The following is a 19,901-nucleotide window of genomic DNA, read 5'->3' on the forward strand; positions in this document are numbered from 1 at the left end:
CAATTAAGTTGGTCAATAAAACTATTGAAAATCTTTTTTGTACATTTGTCAGTTAAATAAACGTTCACGTGAATTAATAAATCGCAGATTTTTGTTTTTATTGAATTTTGGAAATGGGGTTATTACTTAAATTCAGTGAGCCCAATGAGAAATGTCATGATCATGATTTGATCACACATGATCAAATGAGCTGTTGATGTGGAGTATCACTGCATTACAGGCATTTAGCAGACGCTCTTATCCAGAGCGACGTACAACATACCCAGAGTAGCCTGGGGAGCAGTTGGAAGTTAGATTCCTTGCTCAAGGGCACTTCAGCCATTCCTGCTGGTCCAGGGAATCAAACCAGCAGCCTTTTGTTCACAAAGCTGCTTCTTGAACCTTTTGGGCCATGGCTTCCCATTGTATTTCGCACAATGTTTAGAAAATAATCATTTTCATGCCATGGTTCTGCTTAAACCAGACATGATCAAGTGGTGTATACCATGTGTCGCATTGGGCATTCAAGGCTCACCCATGGTTTTTATTATAGGGTGAAGAACCATCGGCATACCATTTTTGTAAGGCAATGTTGACAATCAAGCACCTTTGCTGTCCTGGTCTAAACACCACAAGGGACCGGTTTTACTCTCAGAATACTTTAGAGGGTGTTTTAAAGAAGGTGCCACCACAAAGTGTTAATTTCTTTCACATGCATTTTTAAAGCACCTTATTTATTTATGTAATTTTGTTTTAATTATTTATTTACAGTATAAAGTAACTAATAACTTTTTTAGAAATGCTCTTGCCATGATATGGCCTCAGGTGCTGGCATGGCATTAAAAAAAAGTCTCAATCACTATGCTTAAGCAATTGAGGACAAACTGTTATACCACATTTCTGTTTATGTAAAACCCTTGGCAAAAATTATGGAAGGGACCAGCGAGCTTGGTGATGGTTCAGGCATTTTGCAGAGGTACACAAGGTTCTTATTGTCCGTGAGAACAGTTAATGGGTGTGTGACACATTCTCGCCAGTGCCTCCACTCCTCCAGCATGAGTTTTACAGCTAGCAGCTCTCAGTTACCAATGTCTTAACTCTCCCCAGGAGAACAGAATTTTCTCGAGAAAAAGGCTGTGGGATGCATTTTGAGATGTCTGTGAAGATTCTCAATCATCCAGGTCATAGTAAACTGTGGGTGGTAGAAATGGGCAACTGGACTTGCTTGAAGATTCTTGAAAACGTTTCACCTCTCGTCCAAAAGGCTTCCTCAGTTCTGTCTGACTAATAGGGACTATTGGATACTCCCTATTAGTCAGACAGAACTGAGGAAGCCTTTTGGACGAGAGGTGAAACGTTTTCAAGAATCTTCAAGCAAGTCCAGTTGCCCATTTCTACCACCCACAGGTGCATTTTGAGTTACTCGCCAAATTGCTGTGACAGGATGACCTCCGCCCCCATTTCTGAGGTGTCCGCCTCTTATGAATGACTTGGTCAGGTCCAGATAACGTATTATGGGGACCATGGTGAATGTGGTTTTGAGTTTGTCGAATGCCTCCTCAGTGTCAGTGCTCCACGAGAACTTATTTTGGGGCCCTTCCTCAACTGAACTGAAGCCTCTAATGAAGCACCTGTAGAAATTTGCGAAATCTAGGGATCGATGCAGGCCTTTGATCATGCAAGGGATAGGCCACTCAGTCACAGTCCTCACCTTGGTGTTATCCATGATTATGCCCTCCTGGCTAAAGATGTACCTCAGGAAGGTTATGGTGGGTGTGTGAACCTTGCACTTCTTTCTCTTGACATATAGCTGGTTCTCCTGGAGATGGGACAGCACTTCCTTAACATGATTAATGTGGCTTTCTATGGAAGAGGAATAGATTAAAAAAAAATATTGTCAGTGTAGGTGATTATAAATTTCCCCAGCATTTTTCTCAGCATGTCATTTAATAAAGCAGTGGAACACTGAGAGGGCACAAAAAGCCCATACAGCGTGACCTTGTAGTGGCTAGAGGTGGTGCAAAAGGCCATCTTCCGCTCATCCCTGCCTCAGATATGGACCAGATTGTATGCGCTGTGCAAGCCTACTTTGATGAAAATGCATGAAGAGCCATTAGTGTGTGTGGAAGGAAATAGCAAGAGAGGGTATGGATATTTCACCGAAATTTGGTTATCCATGCATGGATGCAGTTCTCCCCTTTTTTTTTCCTCCACAAAAAAGAATCCAGCAGAGGCTGGGGAGGAGAAAGGTCAAATGGTGGAATGGTGCCTGGAAGGAGGTTTATAGTGTTAGTTGTATGGGTAGTGTGAAGATAAGCTGCTAGATTTGGTCTTTCTAAAAACGAAGTGAAATTCAAGCTATACCTGTAGGATATACGTGGGAGGATGCTGGTCTGGGCTCTTGATTGAGATGGTAGCGAGGGTTAGACTGGGGCATTGCAGGCAGTGCAGAAAGCAGTAATCTGACCCCTCTCTCTCTCCGAGCAAGAGGTCTGGGGGCTGTGGAGTTGCATACAGGGTAGGCCCAAAATGAGGCGATGTTTGGGAGTGACTGTAATGAACAGTGTGATAAACTCTGTGTCACTCAGAACTCTGAGTCAGGGACAGGCAATGGTCAGGTGAACTGCAACCAACAATAAATGGCATAATCCAAAATTCATGAAATGGGGGAACTAGCAAAATATCAAAATCAGGATGACAATACAGATCAAAAGTGCTTAGCAATGACAGACTAACGGTGCTGAACTATTGCTTCACAAAATGTGTGTGTGTGTGTGTGTGTGTGTGTGTGTGTGTGTGTGGAGAGTTCCAATATAGTCTCTGGCATGGTGTATAATGAGAGGCAGATGTGCATGATTCGTAGGAGTGTGATCTGGAGCGAGTAAGGGTTTGTGATGGGTGCTGGGAATTGGAGTTTGTGTCTGTCATGATTGTATGCTGAGGGTGTTCATGGGAAATAGAGTCCATGGTAGGTGCGACAGATTCCATAATTTTTTGTCAGCATTGAGTGATGAATATTTTTCTGTTACTTGATCTGGAATAAAAATATGCCATGAATTGAAAAAAAAAATCATTTTATTTGTTTGAGCTATTTTCACAAAGGCAGAATGTTTAGATAGAAACAAAAATCCTTTTGTCATATGTTATTTAGTTTATTTGCTATGAAGTATAAAACTTGGGCGAACATCCTTTATGTATGGTAATTCCATAAGTTTTGCCAGGAGTTGTATTATTGGTGAGTAATTCTAGACCACACACTAAGCACCACTATGATTGGTTAATCTGATATGATTGTGGTAAACAGAGCTTGGTGATGGTTTACAGGGGTCATAAGCAACTGAAACGCCAAGCGCCCCCCCCCCCCCCCCCCCCCCCAAAATACCACACTCCCACCTCCCATATTTACTTTTAATTAACACATGCTGGTACACCTTCTCTTCTCCCTGTGAAGAATGCTGTCCCAAAATGTCCAAGGTGGAGCGAGTGTTTAGGGGGACACTTTCACTGTATCATATCAGTGTAGTCAAGTTGTCAGTGTGCATTTGTGTGTTTTTGTTTATAACTTATTATTCTGTACACTTTTTCTTCTTTGGGTGTTTAGTGCCGGTTGCTCTAGGCACAATGAACTAGAAAGTGAACTTGCATTTTGTTTTTTTTCCCCAAGTGTTGTCCCCCCCCCCCCCCCCCCCCCCCCAAAAAAAAAAAAAAGGTGCCAGGTTTTCTATTTATGTTAATCATCAACCCATGTTTCTTGGATCTGATATATGAGCTGGATATACAGAGATATATTTTTTAAACCTGCTGATTTTTTTTCTGTTTTTTCTCTGTAGGAACTGGCATGTCGGGAAGAGCTACTCACACTGTTGTTATCACTGCTACCACTAGTGTGGAAGATTCCTGTTCGGGAAGAAAAGCTCCCTGGTTAGTGTGACTCCATTGTAAAATTATCTCTTGCTGATATATTAAAAGAATACTAGCACATTGGGGAGGACTGTGATTGACATTAGCTCTTGTTTGGTTTGAATAACACAATGAAACATGGATTTCAGTTGAACAGGAGTTAAACTAAATACACGTCACACAGAAAATATGTTGTCCATGATGTGGTTTTCATTTATGCCTCATCATTTGGCCCTCATTAAATAATTGTGTAAGGCCCAATCCCAATTACCCCAAAAACCCCCACCCACCCCAAGTTTGGAGTGCCCTTGAGTGGATAGTGGCCCTTCAAAATGGAGCTACAAGGGTTAGGGTTTGATGGGACACCACTCGTTGTGTCATCAGTAATGGAGGTTTTATTTATTTATTTATGATTGAACAAACATTAAAGGTAGACTGCCTTTCAGAGTTTTCACGTGCACGTCATAAAAAGAATTTTCCCTGACACCCAGTTATTTTTGTTTAGTGGACTGAAAGCTACTGAATTTGAATAACAGACTTCCAATATTATTAGGTCTTTTTTTTAATATAAATAGAACAATTGATGAGCTTAGGGTCATGTGGCCCTAAATTCTCCACCATTTTTTCCTGCTTCACCAAGACCCAATTCAAGATACTACGCCATGCATCACATGGTGGGCTTTCCCTGTTCACGCAAGGCGTTGTGGGATACAAATTTGAAACAGGAGAGGAAAATGGAGGACGCGAGTGTGCGAATGATGCGTGAAAGACCGACTTCAGTAACGGAAAGCGAGAAGAAAAGACGTTATGTCGCGAAGGAAAGGAAACTCAGGAGCAAACTAATAAATATCGCGGTCAGCGAGCACCTTGGTGTGATCAGCTGTTTGTTTAGTGATAGAATGATGTAACTGTCAGTACACGGTCAGAGGTAAACGTGTAGATGGCAGTAATGTAACATTGAAGATGCCAGCTGCCATAAAACCCAAAAGAAGAAGGTAAACCTGCGCATGCGCACACGGACTTCCTCTGTCTGCTTGACTTCGCAAAGTGAGCGATTTCATGCACATTATTTGCTAGGGAATCCCCTCGAATTAAATAACTTCCCAGCCACAGAATGGCCTGTGGGTTTTTTTTTTTTTTTTGAGATATTACAGAAATAAACACATCACCATGACCAAATTTCAAAGTGAACTAAATTTCACCGGTTTTATGAAATCGAAAGGCTGTCTAGCTTTAAAGAACATACAAGAACTTGTAGAAACTACATACATGTTCTATAGTACAATATAAACATTATCAACATAAATACAACTCCAATTCCAAAAAAAGTTGGGATACTGTGTAAAACACAAATAAAAACAGAATATGAAGATTTGCAACTCATGGAAACCCTATTCAGTGGTACTTGAAAGTTTGTGAACGCTTTAGAATTTTCTATATTTCTGCATAAATATGACCTAAAACAACATCAGATTTTCACACAAGTCCTGAAAGTAGATAAAGAGAACCCAGTTAAACAAATGAGACAAAAATATTATACTTGCTCATTTATTTAGTGAGGAAAATTATCCAATATTACATATCTGTGAGTGGCAAAAGTATGTGAACCTCAAGGATTAGCCGTTCATTTGAAGGTGAAATTAGTCAGGTGTTTTCAATCAATGGGATGACAATCAGGTGTGAGTGGGCACCCTGTTTTATTTAAAGAACAGGGATCTATCAAAGTCTGATCTTCACAACACATGTTTGTGGAAGTGTATCATGGCATGAACAAAGGAGATTTCTGAGGACCTCAGAAAAAGCATTGTTGATGCTCATCAGGCTGGAAAAGGTTACAAAACCATCCCTAAAGAGTTTGGACTCCACTAATCCACAGTCAGACAGATTGTGTACAAATGGAGGAAATTCAAGACCATTGTTCCCCTCCGCAGGAGTGATCGACCAACAAAGATCACTCCAAGAGCAAGGCGTGTAATAGTCGGCAAGGTCACAAAAGACCCCAGGGTAACTTCTAAGCAACTGAAGGCCTCTCTCACATTGGTTAATGTTCATGAGTCCACCATCAGGAAAACACTGAACAACAATGGTGTGCATGGCAGGGTTGCAAGGAGAAAGCCACTGCTCTCCAAAAAGAACATTGCTGCTCGTCTGCAGTTTGCTGACGATCACGTGGACAAGCCAGAAGGCTATTGGAAAAATGTTTTGTGGACAGATGAGACTAAAATAGAACTCTTTGGTTTAAATGAGAAGCGTTATGTTTGGAGAAAGGAAAACACTGCATTCCAGCATAAGAACCTTATCCCATCTGTGAAACATGGTGGTGGTAGTATCATGGTTTGGGCCTGTTTTGTTGAATCTGGGCCAGGACGGCTTGACATCATTGATGGAACAATGAATTCTGAATTATGCCAGCGAATTCTAAAGGAAAATATCAGGACATCTGTCCATGAACTGAATCTCAAGAGAAGGTGGGTAATGCAGCAAGACAACGACCCTAAGCACACAAGTCATTCTACCAAGGAATGGTTAAAGAAGAATAAAGTTAATGTTTTGGAATGGCCAAGTCAAAGTCCTGACCTTAATCCAATCGAAATGTTGTGGAACGACCTGAAGTGAGCAGTTCATGTGAGGAAACCCACCAACATCCCAGAGTTGAAGCTGTTCTGTACGGAGGAATGGGCTAAAACTCCTCCAAGCCGGTGTGCAGGACTGATCAACAGTTACCGGAAACGTTTAGTTGCAGTTATTGCTGCACAAGGGGGTCACACCAGATACTGAAAGCAAAGGTTCACATACTTTTGCCACTCACAGATCTGTAATATTGGATCATTTTCCTCAATAAATAAATGACCAAGTATAATATTTTTGTCTCATTTGTTTAACTGGGTTCTCTTTATCTACTTTTAGGACTTCTGCGAAAATCTGATGATGTTTTAGGTCATATTTATGCAGAAATATAGAAAATTTTCAACACGTTTCAGAAAAGTTGGGAAGGGGCAACAACAGATGGAAAAAGTTATGTAATGCTTAAAAAAAACAAAACAAAAAACCCCTAATTTGGTTAATTGGCAACAGACAGTAACATTATTGGGTATAAAAAGAACATCCCAGAGAGGCGGAGTCTCTCAGAAGTAAAGATGGGGAGGGGTTCACCGCTCTGTGAAAAACTGTGTGGGCAAACTGCAACAATTTAAGAATAATGTTCTTCAGTGTAAAATTGTAAAGAATTTGGGGATCACGTCATCTATGGTACATAATATCATTAAAAGATTGAGAGAATCTGGAGAAATCTCTGCATGTAGGAGACAAGGCTGAAAACTGACATTGGATGCCCTGGATCTTTAGGCCCTCAGGCGACACTGCATTAAAAGCAGACACGTGTCTGTAGTGGAAATCACTGTATGGGCTCAGGAACACTTCAGAAAACCATCGTCTGTGAAAACAGTTCATTACTGCAACCACAAATGCAAGTTAAAACCAGATATAAACAATATCCAGAAAGACCGCCATCTCCTCTGGGCCTGAGATCTTTTACGATGGACTGAGGCGAAGTGGGAAATTGTCCCGAGGTCTGACGAATCAAGAGTAGAATTTCTTTTAAGAAATCATGGACACCACGTCCTCCAGGCTAAAGAGGAGAGGGACCATCCGGCTTGTTATCAGTGCACAGCTCAAAAGCCAGCATCTGTGATGGTATGAGGGTGCATTAGTGCACATGACACGGGTAGCTTGTACATCTGGGAAGGCATCATTAATGCTGAATGATATATACACGGTTCAGAGCAATATGCTGCCATCTAGACAAAATCTTTTTCAGGGAAAGCCTTCCTTCTTTCAGCAAGACAATGCCAAATCACTTTCTGCACATATTAAAACTGCATGGCTCCATAGTGAAAGAGTCCAGGTGCTAAACTGGCTTGCCTGCAGTCCAGACCTGTTTCCCATTTAAAACATTTGGCACGTTATGAAGCACAAAATATGACAAAGGAGACCCTGGACTGTTAAGCAACTGAAATTGTATATCAGGCAAGAATGGGACAACATTTCTCTTTCAAAACTACAGCAGTCGGTCTCCTCAGTTCCCAAACATTTACAGTGTGTTATTAGAAGTAGGGGTGATACAACAAAGTGGTAAACATGCCCCTGTCCCAACTTTTTTTGAAACGTGTTGCCGCCATCAAATTAAAAATGAACATATATTTTTCAAAAAACAATAAAATTTCTCAGTTTCAATATTTGATATGTTGTCTTGGTACTATTTTTAATGAAATATAGGGTTTCCATGATTTGTAAATTATCGCATTCTGTTTTTATTTATACTGTAGTTTACACAGCGTCCCAACTTTTTTGGAATTGAGGTTGTAAATAAACAAACAAAATAAACTACAGGGGATTTATATAAAAAAACATAAATGTTTTTAAAAATGCAGTCATTTATAAATCACTAGACATGGATAAGAGCAAAAACAAACAGTAGCAAAGGACTTCAAAAATAAGGGTCATAAATAAATATAAATAAAAACAAGAAATGAGATTTCTTGCTCGTTGAGTACAGTCCATTTTTAAGTGATGAGAAAAAATATTATGAAATAATTTTTAAACCAAATAAAGGAGGATTCTGGACAGAGGTTTCCACAGTGCCAGTAGAGTTTAATCTATTGACAAGAACCAGGAAGCATGTTTACACATCAGCTATTTCAGTATAGTCCTCACCATAGGAATTTCTGCCTGGCACTGATATCATATGAGCAGAGAATAGCAGAAAATTTGCTGCAGGGTCATTTTTCTAGCTTCTTACAAGGGACATGGAAATAAACATTTGCTGCCACTCACAAATTATTTACGTGAAGTTCTATTGACTTTGTCGGTATTGATTTTTCTGAAAAACTTTTAATGGTCCAGTTATATATTCCTTTGCATCTCCATTAAATTAAGTTAATCCAATGGATTTTACAATCCCAAATCAGAAAAAAGTTTGAACTGTGTGGAAAATGCAAATAAAAAAGGAAGCCGTGATTTTCTAAATTTACTTTGACTTGTATTTCATTGCAGATAGTATGAACCCGAGATATTTCATGTTTTATCTGGTCAGTGTCATTTCATTTGTTAATATACATCCATGCCTGCATTTCAGGCATGTAACACATTCCAAAAAAAAGCTGGGACGGGACAGTTTAAGGCTAGTAATGAGGTAAAACAATTTTTTAAAAATGTGATTTAAAACAGGTGATGTCAACATGATATTGTACTCATGATTTTATACAAAATCAGTATCCTGGAAAGGCCAAATTTTTGATGATAAGCTGAAAGCCTGTGATCTCCAGTTTTTCAGACGGCACTGCATCAAGATCCAACATTCATCTATAGCTTATATAACCACATGGACTCGGGATTACTTTGACAAACTTTGTCAAGCACTACACTGCAGATTTATATCCACAAATACCAGTTCAAACTTTACTGTGCAAAAAGGAAACCTTATGTAAATGGTGTCCAGAAGCACCGTTGACTTCTTTGAGCTCTGAGGTATCTGGAAATGGACCATCACACAGTGTATGACTTTTTCATATACATTCCTGGTGTGTTGTGGTCAGGTGAATCGGTATTCCAGGTCTTCTTTTGTGTGCGTGTGTAAGAAATGGATGTCTTGTGCTCCAGACCAAAGACGAAAAGGACCATCCAAACTGTGAAGGCAGCATTAATTCAGTACAGTTAAGATTTTGGAGCAACATATGCTGTTTTCAAGATCTTTTTCAAGGATATTTCCAAGACAGTGCAAAACCACATTCTGCACACGTTACAAAGGCATGGCTGTGGAAGAAGAGTTTTAATTTTAACAATAATTAGTTTTAATTGCAACATACCGTCCCAATTTTTTTCTGATTTGGAATTGTACAGTTTTTGCATGATTATTTGTGAAGATGTACTACATTTATGTGCTTCTTTCACTGCACTGGTAGCCAGTGATGTGCAAGTTTACACTTGGGCTTCCTCAAAGTTCAATTCACACAGATTCAAATGAACTAGTTCATGTTAATCGTTCATTCCCCTAGTTCGCTTTCATTTCTTCAAAAGAATTTTTAATAAGCCGCTTTGAGCTATTCTTTTTCAGCAGAACCTCCTCGTATCCATCCTTACCCAGGCCCAATCATTGCTACTTTCCAAACTAAATTAATTACTGTATACTACTGTAGAATCACAGGAGATTACTTTTAAAAGCCAAGGAAAAGCAATAAGTATGTATTTTGTCACTTAACGCATCACACAGCAGGACAACTCAAAACAGATTAGTTTACAAATAATATTCCTCAGGAGCCACCATAAAATGCAGCTGTTCTGATGTTTTCTGCGGTTGACAAACAGCTTTTTGGTGTATTATCTACACCTTCTTGGACATTTTGGCATTACTCTTTGGCATGAGTGAACGACACTCATGTTCATTCGTTGCAAAGTGATTTGTTCAGTTCATTTTTTTAACCAAAAATATGGGTGAGTTGCAGGAGCCATGTTGCATGTTATACTGCCTCAATTTGCAAAGTATTCTGGGAATTTTGTTCTACGACTGTGCTTGGAGTCTGCCTTTGATCCCCAAAAGAAATGGGACACCCTACGTGAGAGAATGCAAAATGGGGAGGGGTAGGGCTCAGGTGGGGACTGTGATTGGGACTTGGTATTCATTTTGAATGAAGTATTATTGGGATGACTCCATGAAATAGTTTAGCAGCTCTTGTGCAAATCTCATGTAGCCAAGAAATTCAGTTGGACTGTTTATCTAAGGTATTTAGTGGTGGTATGCTAATCTGTCCTAATATGTGTGCCTTACATTGTTTGTTTTTCCCAGAAGCATACATATAGCCTACATTCTAATAACCAGATTAAACAAGGTCATTAAGGTTGTTCATTCTCTCAAATTTATCTGTTTCAGGTTGTGTATCACAGATCAAATTTGTACAGTGTTAATTTTGTCAACAAATCTTTAAACATTATTCATTGATGAGCATAACTAAATTGTAATGTCAACATAAATGAAAAAATATTTAATCGTGAAAATTAAGGCAGAATCTCTGTTCATTATGCCCTGATAAGTAAATACAAAGCTAAAAAGGTGGCTCTGCTCGGGCAGACAACCTAGCTGGCTAATAACAGTATGTTATTTTCTCTGTTTCATGTTCCTTATTGTAGCTGGAAAGAGGGGGAATCCAGCTCACTAGGCTCACTCACTTAGCTGGTCGTACAGCTTTCACAATGCTCAGAATCCTAATGGGTATATGAGTCAGGACACACACAGCGTTGGTCTGAATGAAGTAACATATTTATATGGAAAATAGTGGTCCTCACCATCACGGTGTACAAAATGCCATCCTCAATCGATACTGAACAAAACAGTAACAGAGTCGTGGTTAACTCCACTTCTGCTTAGCAACAATACTAGTTGCATCCCCCCCCCCCCCCCCCCCCCCCCAAAAAAAAAAAAAAAAAATCTGTCAATACGCCTCCTGGAATACTCATTCTTAAAGCTACAGGGCATATTTTACAACAAATATCATGAAACTATCTGAGTAAATTATGACTGAAATATTGACTAAAATTAAAACAGAGTTCCACTTACTAAATCTTGATGAGAGCAAAAAAAATACAAAAAAAGACAAAAAGATGACTAAAACGTAGCTACAATTTTCACTAAGCGACTAAAGCTAAATTTTTAAAATTCTTGTCAAAATTAACACTGCATTTTTAGCCAGTGCTGTTCAGCAGCATAGAATTAGGATCTAAATTTCATGAACAATTTGTGTACTTTTTAATGTTCATAGATTTCACCCTGCCTTCACTTCTGGAAGTGCATCCTTGTCGAGAGGAAAAGGCTGCCACTCTGAATGTGGGAAAACAGAAAATTTGTGATGCACAGAACCCTGGAAAGCACTTCTCTCACGATTGGAAGTCACGGCATACACGAAGAACTGCTCGGAAACATTCAGTGAGCGATGTGTACAAATCTCAGATCTCCACATCGGATTCTGAATCCAATTCAGATGAAAAAGCAGCAAACACATGGTCCAAACATCGCAGGTCTCCTGGTTCATCCAGGCGTGCTAGCCCTCAGCATCAGCGGTTAATTATTCTTCTGCAGCAACCATTGCAGTATCCTTGTGTGGATGGCATGAGCAGTTTTGAAAGATCCAGACCGTACATGAGGCATTTTGAATCGCTATCACCCAATACTGAAATGGTAACTGACCCTCCAGACCCTACTGACCCTGTTTTAAATGGTATTGCAAATTCATCGTTTGACCTCTGTCAAGTTTTATTGTCCTTACTGGAGAAAATCTGCAAATTTAACATGACTATTAATCACAACCAACATTTAACTGTTAGCGTTGTTCCCAAACTCATTGAAATTTTAACAGAGTTTTGTGACTGTTGTGGACTGGAAGGGGGAAATGGCCATGAAGGGGTTGATGAACTAGCTGCAGGCTGGGCCGAGGAGCCAGTTGCCCTTGTTCAAAGAATGTTATTGCGCACCATCCTGCATTTAATGTCTGTAGATATCGGTCAGAGTGAGGTACTACCGAATAATCTGAGACCAAGCCTAAGTGATCTACTCAGAGCCATCATGAAGATTCACACCTGCCTTGAAAGGCAAGTCTTCAAGGCAAGTGCGAATCCATTTGCTCCTCAAACCAAAAAAACACTGAAAGAGATACAAGAAGACTTTGCTTTTTCTAGTTACCATCACCAAGCTCTGCTGCTGCCAGAACTCCTTGAGGGTGTCCTTCAGTTTTTGCTTGGCTGCTTAGAAGCCTCTGCCACAAACGCTAACTTTTTCAGCCAGGCTCTTGAACTAATTCATGAGTTTGTGCAGCACCATGGCCTTGAGCTGTTTGAGGAAACTTGTCTTAATCTTGAAGCCCTTGGTAATGCTTGTGATTCTGAAATGAGTGGTGAAGTCTTGGGACGATTACATGGCATTATTGCTGGTGTCCTTAAGATAATCAGTGTAGTGAAGAGGGTCAAATCAGAACAAATACACCAATCATCATGTGCACGACGCCGTCACAGACGCTGTGAATATTCCCAATTGTTGCACCATCACTGTGACATCTCGGGACTGCCTGTCACTGCCTTTAATCAGGCAAATAAACACAACATTGAGGAGAAAACTAAGGGTAACGAATGGCATGTGTGCTACCCTGAAGGTTGTTGCATTCTGGCTGTCTGTGCTCACCAGTGTCTGAGACTACTTCAACATCTCTCACCCTCTGGGCCTGCCATGCTGCAGATGCTGGCTGGTGTGCAAGCTGTTGGTATTTGTTGCTGTATGGAACCACATTCAGTGGTGGCTCCTCTGCTTCAAGTATTTCAAGCCCCAGGTCTGTGCAGCCATCAGTCCTATATTCTCAATGTACTTAGTAGGCTTGTGCTGGAACAGCTTGGAGGGGAACAACCCTCAGTGAAGGCCAGACTTACCTCTTGTGATATCTGTATCTTGGACAGCAGCCAGAAACTTGATATTGAAAAGACTTTGCAAGACTGTGGTCTGGGAAAAGAGATGGCCCCATCAACTTCTCCCGGTTCTTCCTCCCAATCACAAGTTGTTCTACCAAGTAGAGGGTCTGAAGACATGTTTTGGAAATGGGATGCTTTAAAAGCTTACCAGGAAATAGTCTTTGGTAAAGATTGGCAGTTAAGTAAGCAGATTGCCAGTCATCTATGCCAGCTGACCTTAAGGGGAAATGTAGTGATACAGTGGAAACTGTACACTTACATTTTTTATCCTATGCTTCAGAGAGGGGTGGAGTTAGCCCACCATGCCCAAAAACTAGGTGTGTCCAAGACATGCAGTCAGGTCTGTAGCTATCACACCCACTGCCTCCCTGTGGAAGTGCTACTTGTTTATCTTCAGGCACTACCCTGCTTACTCAAGTCAAGGTAGGATTTAGTTTCCTTTCTATTTCTGTAACATTTATTTTGGGCTGGATGAATATAAATTAGAAATTGATATATTGTTGGTGATAGTAATGATTATAATGTGAGCAGACATATTGGCAAAACATATAGGTTTTCACATCAATTATATTTAAGAAATACCAACCTGAAAAAGTGTTTATTGTATGTTGTTAGATTTATGCTTGACTTCAGCTATTGTTCTATACCATATTGTACCAGAAAACTCTTATTAGTATTGGTTGACTTTGTAAATCGTTTGTTTCTCTGACCGTTTCTTTCCACTATGACTTTGAAATAAAGTGTAGCATAAATGTGTTTTTTTGGGCTAAAGTTTTCTATAGACTTTCTATATTTTTCTATAGGTTAAAATATATGACTAGTAATGTCACAACAAAATACTTCCATATTTGTTAACTAAAGACTTCAATGTACTGTGTCACAAGGTCCTTATCTTACATAACCGATTCTCTTTTATATTCTTATCGGTTCTGCCCACAGCACAGTGGTTCGTGACATGTTCCTGAGCAGTACTGGGCTGAACCAAGTGACTGAGTTGATCTATCTGGACTCCACTAGGCCTTGGGCACTTAAGGTGTTTGAGACATTGATTTTAAGTGGCTCTGACCATCCGACAGATGCTGCCTTGCATGGGCTGGATAAAACAGAAGACCAAGTGTCTCAAAGAACAGGTGGTGGTCCACAGAGTTTCCGTAAATTCTATGAGGATCTAAAAGAGGAATGTCTAAGTTCAGGAATCAGATGGAACCATGGAGGAGCATATTTGAACATTATTAATGTTTTTTTGTGTGTGGCCTTCCTATCTGTAAGCAAGGAGGTTGACTGTGATGGTGATTCTGCTAATGACTTTGAGGACACCTCAGGCTATGAAAATACAGCTAGTGAAACCCTGGGTACGCAGCGACCTTTCCTCTTACCAGATAGCATAGCACTGCTATCAAAAGAGCAGGTAAGGCGAGCAGCAGATGTGTGGTCTGTATGCCACTGGATGTATCTGGAGAGCCCAGTATTCCAGACACAACTCTTCAGGTTAGGCGGCCTGAATGTGTGTTGTCGCATCATGATTATGGTTCTTCAGAGTCTTATGAAAAACGAAGTCAAATCTAAGAAAAAGTGGGATGGCAAGGGCAAAACAAGCCCACCAGACTCTGACTCTTCAGCTCAAATACCAGTACAGACTGCTGTGGAGGCCATAGTGATTGGGCCACATGAAACACAGCAACTCGATCTTAATAATTCAGTGAGTCCTGGTCATATGGAGGTAAAACCCAACGTTCCAGCACACAAGCTGGAAGAAGAGTGGGCTTTACAGAATATATGCCTGCTTGAAGCACTTCTATCCATCTGTCTTCATGGCTCCAAGTCTGCGCTCCAGAAACCTGAATCAAACATCTCAGTCCAGGTACTGTAGATGATATGCAATTTATTACAAAATAATTATTTTTAAAAACAACACAAGAAATCATACTTGCATTCATCTAATGTTTTGGTCTGTTAAGCTGCATTAGACTTCAAATCTTATTACTGGATTTCTAACAGGAGCCTTTGACCAAACTTCATATTCATTCTCTCTCTCACACACACACACACACACACACACACACACACACACACACACACACACACACACACACATCCTTCTCCTCCTCTTTCTTTTGCTACTCCTCTTTCTCTACACAGCTTCAGTCTGTAGAAGACATCCTGTGTGAGGTGAAGGATCAGCTGTCTCTCTCTGGTGTGTTGAACTCTGACCTGGCTGTTCCCCTGTTTGACTGCCTGGTGCGTGTTGCACTGGCTCAAGTGTCTGCTCCAGCCACTGCCATTGAGGAGAAACCTGAAAGGGTAAGAGAATTTGTCGTCAACATTTTACATTTACTTCAGAGTTGATAAACTCAGTACTATCATGTAACTGTTCTAAAGTCTATTTCAGCTGGTATCTGTTTAATTTATGTTGTGGAGTTTTCTTGGCAACAAGGAGCAAATTTCAGTATTGCTTGCTTTTTTTTTTGGTCCCCCCCTTTGGACAATAACAAGCAGCACATTAACTGATAAATGAGTTTGAGCAACTAAACGACTAATTCACTTATTAAAATTGTATAACAATGTTGCTTTCCACATGCTTTTATTTGGAATATGTCTGATCAATGGTTACAACATCACAATACTTTATGAAAACTTGACTTTGCTTACTGGCCATGCATACATGAATGAAACTTCTATTCATTTATATGTAAGTGACAAAGTTTCTCCTGGGGCTTTGACCTACCTTTTACATGCTACAGTCAGCTGATTTAGTCTTGTGACAAGAGTGTTCTTTTTTTAATTTATTTACTGATCTTAATTTTTTTCTCAGGTTAAGTAAGAAGTACACTGCAAAAATTGCATTGTTGAAAAAATATTGAATATGGGCACATTTATCTAATATTTCTTATCATAAGATTATTAGAAATCAAACACGAGTATTCAGCCTTTTTTAGATGTTTTTTACTCATTTCAAACTTTAAAGTTTTATATTCTGTTGGCAGATAATTTTGTTTCGTTTCCAGAAGTAAATGCTTAAAATGAGCAAACGTATTTGCCAATAGACCAAGACTATTTCAAGCTTGAAATGAGTAAAGAATGTCTAAAAACATGCTTAATAAATCATATATTTAGTTTACTGAAAGCTTATAATAGGAATTTCTAGATAATTTTGACAATATTCAATATATTATCTCTTGCTAGGATGGCAATTTTTTTTTTGCATTGTAAGTAACAATTTGCTTTTGAAAATTACACAGTAGTTGTGTATACAGCTGTGCTATTAGGTGTTAAGGAAGACCATGTAGTTGGAATACTGAAATTATTATACAACCCCAGTTCTAAAAAAGTTGGGACACTGTAAAAGATAAAAACAGAATGTGAAGATTTTCAAATCATGGAAACCCTGTATTTCATTGAAACTAGTACAAAGACAAAATATCAAATGTTGAAACTGAGAAATGTTATTGTTTTCTGAGAAATATATACTCATTTTGAATTTGATGTCAGCAACACGTTTCAGAAAAGTTGGGACGGGGCAACAAAAGACTAAAATTGTGTAATGCTTAAAAAAAACCCCAAAAAACCCTAATTTGATTAATTGGCAACAGGTCAGTAACATGATGTGGTATTAAGAAAAAAACATTCCAGAGAGGCTAAGTCTCTCAGAAGTCCATCCTCTATGGGACATAATATTAAAAGATTCAGAGAATTTGGAGAAATCTCTGTATGCAAGAGACGAGGCTGAAAACTGACATTGGATGCCTGTGATCTTCAGGCCCCCCAGGTGACACTGCATTAAAAGCAGACATGTATCTGTAGTGGAAATCACTGTATGGGCTCAGGAACACTGAGAACACAGAAAACCATCATCTGTGAAAACAGTTCATTACTGCATCCACAAATGCAAGTTAAAACCAGATATAAACAATATCCAGAAAGACCGCCAGCTTCTCTGGGCCCGAGCTCTTTTACGATGGACTGAGGCGAAGTGGAAAATTGTCCCAAGGTCTGATGAATCCAAATTAGAAATTCTTTTTAGAAATCATGGACACCATGTCGTCCAGGCTAAAGAGGAGAGGGACCGTCCAGGTTATCAGTGCACAGCTCAAAAGCCAGCATCTGTGATGGTATGAGGGTGCATTAGTGCACATGACATGGGTAACTTGTACATCTGGGAAGGCATCATTAATGCGGAATGAGATGTACACATTTCAGAGCAATGTGCTGCCATCCAGACAAAATCTTTTTCAGGGAAGACCTTCCTTCTTTCAGCAAGACAATGCCAAACCGCTTTCTGCACATATTAAAATTGCATGACTTTGTAGTGAAAGAGTCCGGGTGCTAAACTGGCCTGCCTGCAGTCCAGACCTGTTTCCCATTTAAAACATTCGGTGTATTATGAAGCGCAAAATACACCAAAGGAGACTCCAAACTGCTGAGCAACTGAAATCGTATATCAGGCAAGAATGGGATAACATTTCTGTTTCAAAACTACAGCAATTGGGCTCCTCAGTTCCCAAACATTTACAGAGTGATTTTAAAGGTAGAGGTGATGCAACAAAGTGGTAAACATGCCTCTGTCCCAACTTTTTTGAAAGGTGTTGCTGACGTCAAATTCAAAATGAGCATATATTTTTCAAAAAAACAATACAATTTCTCAGTTTCAACATTTGATGTTGTCTTTGTACTGTTTTCAATTAAATATAGGGTTTCCATGATTTGCAAATTATTGCATTCTGTTTTTATTTGCAGTTTACACAGCATCCCAACTTTTTTGGAATTGGGGTTGTATTTGGGTTATCTTGTAAATATTTTTATTGGTTATTTTTTATTTTTTTTTTTTATTTATTTATTTATTTATTTATTTATTTCGAACATGTATAAAAATGTATGTAACTATTTGTACATACAAAAGAAAGAAAATGAAAAAAGTGACAAAAAAAGAATAAATAAAATAATATAAAGAGCTAATACATTACAATACACCGCACATTGTTCGAAAAAGGAGTGGGAAGAAGTACAATACTTTTTTTAATTTCCCACCCCTTTTTAACTACACCGAAATCCAAACTACATTAATACACTTATAAAAATATATACCACATATACACTTCATGATTATCCATATAAATATATAATTACAAAAATAAATATATACTACATACCATATCCATATACATATATATACATATACACATAACTATCTATATAAATATATAATTACAAAAAAAAAAAATCTACTACATACTTATCCCTGTAAATATGAAGATATCTATCCCCATAAATAAATATATACCATATACTAAGCTAGTTCTAATATAACAATCAACCCTATTCTATTTATCCCTCATCATCCTCCATTAACATATTTCCTCTGCAATATACTTGTTTAAAAATATTTTTTGTACCTTTTTTTAAACAGATTTATATTTGCACTTTGTTTTATTTCTGTCTCCAGTCTGTTCCATATAGTCACCCCACAGCTCGATACGCACATGCTTTTCATATTTGTTCGAACCTTTGGTTTTTTAAAATTTAGGTCTCCCCTTAGATTATATCCCCCCTCTCTCTCACTGAACATTCCTTGTATATTTTTTGGCAATAGGTTATTTCTTACTTTGTACATTATTTGTGCTGTTCTGAATTTGACCAGATCCATAAATTTCAACATGTGTGATTTTATGAATAGTGAGTTTGTGTGATCTCTGTATCCTGTTTTGTTTATTGTCCTTATTGCTCTTTTCTGTATTGTACATATCGGCTGCAGAGTGGTTTTGTAGGTGTTTCCCCAGACTTCGACACAATAAGTCAGATATGGCAAAAATAATGAGTAATATAGAGTATGCAAAGATTTACAATCAAGAATATATTTTGTTTTCCACAGAATTGCCGAGCACTTTGCCAGTTTTGCTCGTACGTATCCTACATGAGGTTTCCAGCAGACTTTAGGATCCAAAATCACACCAAGAAATTTAATTTCCTGTACCATTTCTATCTTAGTATTGTCTATTATCAATTCTACATTACAATCTATTTTATGTCTCCCAAACAACATAATCTTTGTTTTGCTTAGATTTAATGATAATTTATTTTTGTCAAACCATAGTTTTAGTTTATTTATTTCAGTTGTGATTATCTCTAAAGTCTGCTGCAAATTCTCACCGGAACAAAAAATATTGGTGTCATCTGCAAACAAAACAAATTTCAGTTCTTGCGAAATTGTACATATGTCATTGATGTATATTATGAAATGTCAATTTGCTTGTTTAACATGTTTTATGTTGATCTGAATTTTTATGAAGTGTCAAGCCAGTTGTGAAGAACTGGCTCCAGCTGGGGATCTGTCTGATGAAGTGGATGAAGTTCAGGTGTGTGATGTTCAAGCACTGGGAGAGGAGAAAGGCTACGAGGCTGATGGTGAAAGCAACCCTGATGATTCTGTGCAGTTAGAGGAAGGTAGTGCTATACAAACATACATGCATTTGCATGTACACTGTTCATTATTGTGCACACAAAACAAGCACATCTCTTGGAAA

At 38.8% G+C, this 19,901-nt stretch overlaps 1 protein-coding gene across 5 annotated transcripts in view; it reads left to right on the plus strand.

Moving 5' to 3' along the window:
• The window catches only part of lyst (lysosomal trafficking regulator), a 273,203-nt gene that overhangs the window by 83,412 nt on the left and 169,890 nt on the right, over nt 1-19,901 (plus strand). For all 5 annotated transcript variants that reach the window (XM_060925484.1, XM_060925485.1, XM_060925483.1 and 2 more), the window contains 5 exons: nt 3,810-3,900; nt 11,691-13,806; nt 14,323-15,244; nt 15,523-15,684; nt 19,668-19,821. In XM_060925484.1, the coding sequence (XP_060781467.1) occupies nt 3,810-3,900; nt 11,691-13,806; nt 14,323-15,244; nt 15,523-15,684; nt 19,668-19,821 (3,445 nt within the window). The remainder of the gene's footprint in view (nt 1-3,809; nt 3,901-11,690; nt 13,807-14,322; nt 15,245-15,522; nt 15,685-19,667; nt 19,822-19,901) is intronic.

The sequence above is a fragment of the Neoarius graeffei genome, chromosome 7 (assembly GCF_027579695.1).
Source record: "Neoarius graeffei isolate fNeoGra1 chromosome 7, fNeoGra1.pri, whole genome shotgun sequence".
Classification (NCBI taxonomy): Eukaryota; Metazoa; Chordata; class Actinopteri; order Siluriformes; family Ariidae; genus Neoarius; species Neoarius graeffei.